The 10,707-nt window shown below is 34.1% G+C and overlaps 1 protein-coding gene across 1 annotated transcript; it reads left to right on the top strand.

The window, feature by feature from the left end:
• The first annotated feature begins 2,209 nt into the window (after positions 1–2,209).
• Positions 2,210–4,027, top strand: LOC127093606 (uncharacterized). The gene is made up of 3 exons (XM_051032550.1): positions 2,210–3,025; positions 3,132–3,324; positions 3,431–4,027. The coding sequence occupies exons 1-3, from the start codon at positions 2,657–2,659 to the stop codon at positions 3,931–3,933; spliced, it is 1,065 nt and encodes a 354-aa protein (XP_050888507.1). The 5' UTR covers positions 2,210–2,656; the 3' UTR covers positions 3,934–4,027.
• The last annotated feature ends 6,680 nt before the right edge of the window (positions 4,028–10,707 follow it).

The following is a 10,707-nucleotide window of genomic DNA, read 5'->3' as shown; positions in this document are numbered from 1 at the left end:
CAAATACTTTGGAAATTGACTACAATGTGTGATATTGGTTAAACAATTATTTTATAAAACATATTGATTTACTTTCTCATCATTAGTATACGTTTTGTTACAGTTTAAATGTATATTTGATTCTTCTGATAACAGATCGGGATAGATGAGTGTCGATTCAGAATTTTTCTGCTTGCCATAGTAAATATTTTCAAAATAGAATTTTAATTGAAGAAAATTTTATTTGTGAATTATTCACCCCCCCCCCCTCCCCCCTCCTCCCTCTAGATTGTTGCCTTCGTCTAACAGTTTGGTTGTTGTTTGGTGTGTTTTGATGAATTTAGTTGGTTAATTAAATTGTTTGATTAATATGATGATGTTGAATTATGTTGATGATGGGATAATAATGTGATGGACATACAATTAAGTTGTGGTGGGTAGTGCAACTGTGGGGATTATTGTGATGTTGTTATTTACAGTTAGATGTGCAACTGTAAATTTGTTATTGAGTTGTTGTGGTTGTGCATTATATTGTATATGCATCATATGTTGTGTTGTTGTAAAAGAGGCGAGTCACAAGTTCAGATGTTGGGATTATTGATTTGTCTGGAGCTCAGTTGAGGGGGCTCGAAGTTCAGATATTGGGACCCGAATCGTATGAAAAACCTTTGTTGAGTTGGTACCACATGTATGAGTTGAGTCGTTGTTCCATTTCATTACATAAATATTATGTAGATGAGGTGTTTGCGTGTTGTTGAGTAATTGTCGTATTGATTTATGTAATTGAAATGTATGAAAGTTGATATTTTGTCTTAGGCTAACCTTGCATTCTTTTGTACCATTATATATTATGAGCGTATTTTCACCTATTTGTTTTGTTGTGGTGTTCTGTTCTTCTTCTTGCGGTATAGACAAGCAGGTAGATAAGTAGCTGCTTTAGAGCTGAAGGATGGCGTTGGGGCTAATCTTCTTTTCCAATTTTATGCGTTTTTCGATTATCGTTGTTTTGATCTGTAACACTAGGCAAACGAACGTTATGTTTTGTTTATTTCTGAATTATTGTTGCGGGATTAAATGTTATAACTTCTGGTTTTGAGTTACTTTAATGTTGAAAGCATATTACCCTGATTGAGTTTAATTTTAAATAAAAGTGATATTTAAACTTAGTTGATTGAGTTGTTGTTTTTAAATGACTAATCGCGTTGTGATGAGTCTAACTGAAGGCGAGCATGTGATGACAGATGTTTTGAATTAAGTGTTTTATTTTAATAAGGGTTACAGAGCTGGTCGAATGTAAAGATCATGTGACATCTTATGTGAAATAGTTGTTTATAATTGATTTATCCTGCATAATTTCGAGTGGGGTTTTTAGGGTATTACACTATTTATAAGAAAAAAATTGCTTTTTAGATTAATTAAATAAATAATGTATTTAGATAAAATATAGACCAAATACATTAGTTATTGAATGAATCTAAAAAACAAGCATTTTCTTGAATTACCTCATTCACCCTATAAATAATAATTTTAATAAATATTCATAAAAAAATGGACTCTTTTTATTTTTAGAATTTGATTTTATTTTTTAATTATACTATCTTCAATCTTATTTATAAGAGAAAAATTATTTTTAGATTCATTAAATAATTAATGTATTTAGACGGTATCATGGATCATATTCATTGATTATCCAATGAAATTAGAAAATCAATTTTCTCTTATAAATATGATCTAAACTAGAACTAGTTAATTAATGTTACAATTTTTAATCAAATATATTTTTCTTTATATTTATTATAAAAATAAATACATATTTAAAGACTATGATACAAGTAAAATAATTTTTTATTCATAATTGTTTTCTTAAATTGTGTGAAAATCTCAAATAATTCATGTATTATGAAAACGACAAATTATCATCCAATCAATAAAGCCCACTGTCCCAACAGAGTATGGATGGTTTTTGATATTCCATAATCCATCCATAGTTTCATACAAACAACCACTACCAGACGAAACAAATAAGGGTCCCATTGTAATTTCAATCCTGCGAAGAAACAATCATTCAGGACACGCGTCACAGAACGAGTGCCCCAATCAAACAGCCTACAGTACCACTAGGGTAGTTTTATCAAAACCATACTACCCAAATGATGAACGCCACATAAGAATCCACGTGGCACAAAATCCAAATCAGCAGCTATTACAAGTTATAAAACCCAAACTCACCCACTCACCTAATCCAAAACGCTCTTGTACGAAAACTAAAACCATTTAGAAAAAAAAACCTCTCTTTAATCTTTTTTCCAACCACCGCCGGAGAAATGAACATTCCGGCGAAGTTAACTTCACCGTCGATTAACAATGCTCGTCTCTCCGATCACCGTCGCCATGTCTTCCACGAAACTCCTCTGAATCAAATCATTACTCTCTTAGCCTAGAAGAAATTAACACGTATATATACATAGATATAATTTAATTTTGTTTTTCTCTTTTTTTCTTTTTGATTTTGTTTCGGTGAAGAACATGCATAACTTGTGACTCTGAGTCATTGACTGTGTTGACTGGCTAGTAATTTTGACTCGTGACTATGATAATGAATTTCTGAATTTTGAAGCTCCAAAAAAAGTATAGTTCGTAGAGAGAGATAGAGTAATTGTTTTTGTTGAGAGTTTTAATGGCTCCATTGAAGATCCAACCGATTGACATAGATTCAGAGAAAGTTACGGGACTTGTTCGAAACGAACCAGTATCGAAGTGGCGTTTGAGGAGATTCTTCGCGTTTGAGAAACAGTTTCCGAAGAACAACAACAACAACAAAGATGGAGGTGGAGGAGGAGCTGAGTTGGAACCGAGCTCTGTTTGCTTGGCGAAAATGGTTCAAAGTTTCATGGAGGAACAGCCGCAACCGCAACCTCAACCACCTCCTCTTAGATGCGGTCGTAACCGCTGTAACTGCTTTAACGCGAGTAGCTCCGACGAGGACGATTTCGATCTCTCCGGTTTTACACATGAATCAGTCGCCGATTCCAATGACTCGCTCAAGGTAAAATTAAAATTCATTTTCATTATTTCAATTTCTATTTCAATTTCAATTTCGATTATATTCATTTATTTATCTTAATTTTAATTCTGCTTTTGGATTATTGTAGAGCTTGATTCCTTGTGTAACTGTTGAAGAGAGGAATTTACTAGCCGATGCGGCGAAGATTGTTGAGAAGAATAGCAAGGTTTACAAAAGGAAAGAAGATTTGATTAAGATAGTTTCAGAAGCACTTTCCTCTCTGGGATACGATTCTTCAATTTGCAAATCGAAATGGGAGAAAACTTCTTCCTGTCCTGCTGGTAATTAAACTCTCCGAATCTACTAATCGGATTCGAAATTGACTCATTCTGACTCAATGACTCGTTTACGGTTTACTGACTCGTTTTTCAATTCGGTCTTGTTTAGGTGAATATCAATTCATTGATGCGATTGTGGAAGGTGAAACACTGATAATCGACATCGATTTTCGATCGGAATTTGAGATCGCGCGATCTACAGGAACCTACAAGACAATCCTTCAATCGCTACCGTACATCTTCGTTGGTAAAAAGGAACGACTGAAGCAGATCGTGTCCATCGTATCGGAGGCGGCGAAACAGAGTTTGAAGAAGAAAGGGATGCATGTTCCACCGTGGAGGAAGCGCGATTACATGCTTGCCAAATGGATCTCTCCCTCTGCTGCTAGGTCAAAGCAAGTCGCCGATGCGGCGGCTCAAGAAACACCGACGCAAGATGTGAATAACGATTCTGGAGAATTGGAGCTGATTTTCGGTGAAGTGAAAGCAACGCCGGAAGAGGTAGTTACGGTGAGTCCAGCGTGGCAGTTACCGGCGGTGAAACCGAAGAGTGTTGAAAGAGGAACGAAGGTTGTGACCGGATTAGCCTCTCTGCTCAAGGAGAAACCGTAGAACAAAATTTTGTTCACTTTTTTTTTTTAATTTCTTTTTTGAATCCTGAATTAAAAATTAAAAATTAAAAATATAAAGAGGACATTTCTGATAAGGCTCGTTTATTTTATTTTTTCATTTGAAATATTTTTGGTTTTCATGTCCTTGTTTTTTTGTTTTACAAGGAAAAATCTCTGTAAGAAGCAACTTTTTCTTTTTTTTTCCTTTTCTTTTGGCTTTTTGGACACAATGTAAGAAGGTACTATATTCTCTGTAATAAAATAAAATAGTTAAAAATAAAATTAGTATTATCTCTAAAGTTTAATTCGAACTAGTATGATAAAGTACTATAAGGCTCTTGGATTCCTTAAGGATATGGATTATGTTTATTAAATGTTTCATTTAAATGCTTTAAACTTTTACTATGAACTGGATTAAAATAATAATAAAAAATGCGTGAAGTTTATAAAACACGGAAAAACACCTGAGGTTGCATGCATGGTTAAGAGATTCTCTTGCTTCGATTTCCCAAATGTCAGTAGTACTCTGCTCCTGCTATGATCACATTGATGAGGATTTTATTATTTTTTTATAATTAATGGTCTTGATTTGAACAACAATTACTCTTCTTTTCTTAATTTACTTAGCAGTAGTAGTAGTTTAACTGAGATAGTGCAGAGAGGAGTTATTCTTCCCACCTTACAAAATTTAATTAATCTTTTCGCATTGAGGAGTTACTTCAACTTACAATGCTTTGGTCGCTTTAAGGGAGACAAAGGAGGATGAAACTTTCCTTTCTTAAGTTTTTCTCATCTTTTAATGAACCTTGGATTAATTATTTAAGTTAGTGACTCTTTATTTTTTCACTTTTCATTTTTCTACTAGTATGTCCTTATTTCACAATTTTAAATTCGAATCTTGCTGAGTACAAATAGTTATACAATGTTTTTTCCGGACTTGAAACAAATTTCTGCAAATAGACGGTGAAATTAAATGGACGATAAAATTGATCTCTAAATTAGTTGATCCTGAAGTCAGATGATAAATTTTGAAAAAATTATAAAATAATTTGGGAAATTTGTTTTGGAATGGTATGATGAGGTGTGATCAAGATGTGGAGGAAGGAAGAAGGCTCGTGGTATCTCGAATTTCGTGAACAATGGGGAACTTGTGAAAGCAAACAAACCAAATGAAAAATAAAAATAAAGGGGAGGATGGGATGGGGACAATAAATCATTATTGGTGATACAATAAATAACAAATGTATTTCTTTATTTATTTTTTATCTTAAAACCTTTTTAACTGCTGCAAAAGTAAAAGGAAAAAAAAAGTGAAAAAGCGAAAATCTCTGCCTTCTTTCTCTTTCTCACCAAACGAAGTCTCCCATAAAAGACTCTGACAGAATATGCTTAATTTTATTTATTTATGCCTTTATTGTACTAGTACTCCATTTATCTCTACAAGAATTGAATCATCCATTTGCCTTAAAATAATTAAAAAGGACTGTTTAATGTTTTAAATTAAATAAATACTCTTCCCACCTAACAATACAAATTATTTTAAAAAAAATATACGTCACTTTATAATAGTAAACAATTCTTAAAATTATTTTTTCAAATCATTTTCTTGAACAAAATCTAACAAATTATTTTCATTTGTCTTTTACTCCCTGCATTCCTTTTTAATATATTTTTTCTTTTATATATATATATATATATATATATATATATATATATATATATATATATATATATATATATATATAATTTTAATTATTTATTATATTTATTTAATTTTTTTCTCTCCCTATATAATAATTATGTAGGGATAATTTTGACAAAAATACAATTAAGACTATCTTGAACTTTGCAAGTGACAATTATAAAACTCACGCATAATCGTTTCTTATACGATTGTTAATGTGATGTTTAACGTTGTTATGCTCTAGAACTAGGTGATGATCAAAGACGGAGAATTCATGATCTATTGCAGTGATTCAATGTTTTTGATGTGGTGGATACAGGGATGAACAATATTAGCATTTTAACACTCAAATCAGTAAGAGAATGCGAAATGAAGTTTTTGTGGTAAAAGATTTGAGTACCTGTATAATGGTACATTTTTCTCTTTAAATAGTTCGTAACAGACTGCACTCGTGTTGCACGGTGTGTGTTGGTCCTTTTGGGATTGACTCCATTATGCAAAACAACATGGAGTTTGTTCAAGTTGTTATGTTGTAGAAAGGACACATGTCAAACACGATGTTCCAATATATGTGCTGCAACATATGGTCTCTTTGAACAGATAAATGTGTTACAATTTTGGTTCAAAATTATTTATCCAAGAGTCACTCGACAAAGAAGATCTAATATTCATGGATAATAGTTAATTTGAATGTACTGGTGCAACATGTGTAACACGATGTTCCATCATGTGTGCAATGTAATATCAGGCCCTGGTCAGCAGGCCATGATGGACGTTGTTTGGTCCAAAAATTCTGGTTGAGATTCAATCACATTTAATGCGTTTTTTTAGCAACGTGTGGTTGATTTGTTTGACAACTGTTGAAGATCAAATCAAATTTAAATTGAGATATAAATTTGAATTTGAATCATAAAAAGTCATACCTTTTGAAGATTTTTGTGGAAGAACAAATCACAACCAAATCTTCTATTTTTCTGGACGAAATCAGAGCTGTCAAAGGCCAGTGGAAAAAATCCAGAATTGAATTTCTATTTAAGGAGACTTAATTCTCATGTTTTATAAAGAGTTTTGTATACAAGATTAAGTTCTTTATGTCTAGGGTTTGTGAGTCTTTTGTGTCTTGTATTCCACGCTAATGTCATCATAAGGATTAATGTTGAATCTTATTGGTGTACACAACACTATGTTTCAGTAACTTGACATGGTTTTTTGTCTGTCTTATTTGAGTTGTAAAACTTTGTTCCAAGACACTAATTATACAAGTTTAAGAATAATGTTTTGATTGTACATCACGTTATTGCTTCAGTCACATAGTATAGTGTTGATATTGTTTAATTGAGTTGTATTCAACATTCTTTAAAGTGTTTATTGTATTGATCACTTGGGATTAGTGATATGTTTATTGAGCGTGTCACTTGGGATTCATGATTAAAAGAAAGTGAGAAGAGTTCTCATATTTAGGGGAAACCAAAATAGAAAGTCACTAGGATTAGGAAGAGACATTGAATATCATGAGGTTGATGTTCCTATAAGACTAATTGTACTAATTTGAAGGAGTGAATATCCTTTTCTTTGGTAGAGTGCCCCCAAAAGTATGTGTGGTTTCACCCAACTGAGTTACCAATCTCTTATGTTATTTTGCAGCTTTCTGCATAGTTTTTTATTGCTGTCAAACTGTTCTTAAACTAGTTTTTAAAAGTTGGACAAGTTTTTCCAACATCGTATCTAACATCAGTCTCCTCAGGAACAAAATTTCAGTGTGGGGTGCAGTCAATTGTTGGATTGAGTTGGGAAGATTAGCATGTCATCCTTTTGAGCGGTATTCTTCATATTGAGGGAGGAAAGGGAGTACTTGTTCCTCGTGTAGAAATTTATACCTTGTAATTAGGCTTTCACCTTCTAGGCTTCACGAACCGACTATCCTCATTCCCTTATCTCTGTTTTGTGGGACAAAGGTTTGTGACATGTATTGCTACTTGACCACGAGATCTTAGATAGTGGAAATCTCGGATGAAACATCGCTAGTCTTGGGAAAAAGCGCATTAAATTCCTACCTCGGGAGTCGCAACGTGATTTAGGGAGCGCATGACACATCTTTACTTGTTAGTTAGCAATGATGTTTCTCCTTCTTTAGAGTTCCTCAATACTTTCGAACTATTTTTTGAGATGACCCTGACTGTTGGTAGTGGGTAGTGGATCATATGATTCTAAATGTTTAAAAGCATAAAGGGTTTTTGAAATGCCTTCTTGCCTTTTTTTGCTGCAAGTTATATACGAAGAAAGTGTTTTTATTTCCTCTATCTTTCTTCCTTGGGAGTGTTTCTTTTCGATGTTGATCAAACTTTAGGGTTTTCAAGGCAGGGTCGATCAAACTTTACTGTACATACACTAATTCTATTAACAATATATATCTTTTAATCATGGTGATAATGTTAATACCAACCAAAAAAGCTGGAAAGGATTTTTCGGGCAATTGGGTGCACCATAGCATATTAGGGTCTACTTTTACCTTTGCTCGTGAATGTCTTTGACCAAGTTATGACTAATGTGGATCCTGCAACCAATTGAGGGTGTTTTCCTATATGAAGATAAGAGAATCTACAAACAATATAATATATTTCTTATCCCTTTCCAAAAATGTTTTTCTCCATCATAGTGTATCATTTCCCTTTCAACAAATTCGAGGTTAGCATTTTGAACCATCTATTAATCACTCATTCACAGTTGCATATTATGAGTAGGGAGTTCATACTAGTCTTTCTACACTTTGGCGAGTATAAAGTTGGTAAGTTGATTGTGACATTATTTTTCCATCTTTTTAAGATTCAAAACATCCCCATCCAAGCAGATTGTTCTAGTTTGTTTTTTTAGAGGAAATTTATCCAGTATTTCAAAGCTTATTCTGAAAGCATATAGGATTTTGACAATCATTTTTACCTGGTTACACCTTTGATTGGCGAAGCATACGCGAAATTTTTTCGCTTAGGCCTCGATATTCCCTCTATTTATTAATATATCTTTCATAAGTATTAGACTTAGATGACATGTCCTTGGAGGAGTTATACTTGAAAAGTCCTTGGAGGAGTATTGGTTCGTATATTTACAAGGAAGATCACATGTCCTTGGAGGAGTTACACTTGAAAAGTCAATTAGTAGCTTTTTGCAAGGAGCTTAGCTATGTTAGTGGCGCTTCAAGAAACTGACCAAAGACGTGCATCCAGATTTACTGGCTAGTGGATGCCAAATCAAGGGGGGATATTCATTGGTGAGTGATGCCATGGCCTTATTTTCCTAGTTCTTTTTTCCTTGAACCTGTCTTGATGTTTATTTTCTTTCCCGTGTAGATGCAATGAAGAACGAGGACACCATCCCGAAATTAAGGAAAGAGATTTGGGTGGGTATTACTTTGGTCGGAATCCCAAACACTATTTTTGTTGGGAGAGCCTCTACATCGGGCACACCTAACAGAACACCTCTAGTATGGTTGTCAGGCGGTTTGTTCAGACATTTACTTCTTCCTCTCGGGTAGATATTCAAGATTCCATCACCCGAACAACAGCTTGAAGATTAGCCCCAACCCTGGAGGTAGAGGAAAGTTAGGAGGAAAGGCCTCTTCATAAATGTCCCCAGGATATACTTGTAAAGAGGAAAACCTTCGCTCAAGGCGAACGACATATAATGTTCTTGGCTCGTATGGGTCCGAGGAAGGATAGAAAGTTCAAGTATTCAGTTTCCTGTTGAAGATTATTCTTTTTTTCTACGGCCTTTCGAAAGAAACTCGACAAAGGGAATTAGCCGAGTTGGATTTCCATACTCGTTGAGTGTCGGCTATCTTGGAGTTTTAGGTTTGTTGGTCGAGAAGAAGTTTTCTTGCCTAACCGCCTTCGAAGAGAAAGGGAGAGGCTCAAGGAACAATTCAAAGCTCTTACACTTGAGTGGTATTGATATTTGGAAGAAATTTGAGGCATTTTCAAAAATGTCTTGGCAATAGAGGTTGTTGTGGAATCTTTCAAGTATCCTGGTACTCTAGTAGAAAAGGTACTAAATCTTTCTCGGAAAATGGCCAGGGAAAATGAGGTTTTGGCCTCTATTTCAGAATTTTCTTCCAAGGCATGAGCTATGGATTATTATCAAAAAAGGATTGGATAACATGATAGGTTTCTAGAAGATTCTCGGGAAATTCGGAAGAAGGTTGAGGAAGGTCTTCGTGTGACGTTCAAAGAGAACCATGATCTTTCTAAGGAACTAGCTAAATCTTTTTAAGAGGGTTTCTTAATCACCTAATGTACTTTTAAGAGTATTTTGAAGTAAGTGAAATTATGTTACCTTGGCATTCGTGTCTCTTGGGGTCGAGTTCGTTTAATCAAACTATTAAGGACATGAAAATGGTCTCTTTGACGGACTAGCTCCTCCATTGTTTGTGTGCTTGTGTCTGGCGCCTTTGTAGTTTTTACGTTTTTTTCCTGTAATTTATATGTGTATTTTTATTATTTATTCGTACTTTACATTCTTTATGGACTTTATTCTTGGTCACAAGTTTCTTTCTCTGGGAATCATCTTTTTTCCGAGTTTCGCTCAAAGTTTATTTGACGTCTCTAGGGACCATGACAGAATAAAGTTTGGCATCCCTTCCCATGCCTCTAGTTGAAAACCTATTTTTGGCTTGTTTTCTTTGAGTGCATGTGTTGGAATCATATGGTTTGGATTACTTTAGTCACATGTCTATGGCTTTTGTCACAACACTCCCGAGTCTTAGTGATGACGCTTCAATATCTCTGATCGTACCCAGACTTATCGTTACCTTTCATAATCACAAAAGAAAGAAATGAATTAGTGAGGGAAATATCCTTTCTTCTATAACTCAACGAATATAATACATCTTGATTTTACAAAAAGGGAAATTGAATTTAATATTACCGAGCAACATAACTGATGTTTGTTGGATGTGGAGTTCATGGCAGTTGTTCTTATCCCAATCAATCAGGATCATATACTTCTTCTTGTCTGACCAAGACAACCTACTTTACTCTGAGGATGCTGAATGGACATGTTTTTTAGTTGCTCGATCAAGGAGACCATATTAATCTCCAT

This window comes from Lathyrus oleraceus, chromosome 6 (assembly GCF_024323335.1).
Source record: "Lathyrus oleraceus cultivar Zhongwan6 chromosome 6, CAAS_Psat_ZW6_1.0, whole genome shotgun sequence".
Lineage (NCBI taxonomy): Eukaryota > Viridiplantae > Streptophyta > Magnoliopsida > Fabales > Fabaceae > Lathyrus > Lathyrus oleraceus.
Note: the sequence above shows the minus strand (reverse complement) of the source record. Positions and strands in the feature narration are given on the sequence as shown.

Excerpts from the sequence above, each read along its gene's own strand:
- LOC127093606 (XM_051032550.1), top strand. The coding sequence starts at position 2,657 with ATGGCTCCATTGAAGATCCAACCGATTGACATAGATTCAGAGAAAGTT. Across the intron at positions 3,026-3,131 it reads ATTCCAATGACTCGCTCAAG|AGCTTGATTCCTTGTGTAAC; the intron begins GTAAAATTAAAA and ends GGATTATTGTAG. Across the intron at positions 3,325-3,430 it reads AACTTCTTCCTGTCCTGCTG|GTGAATATCAATTCATTGAT; the intron begins GTAATTAAACTC and ends GGTCTTGTTTAG.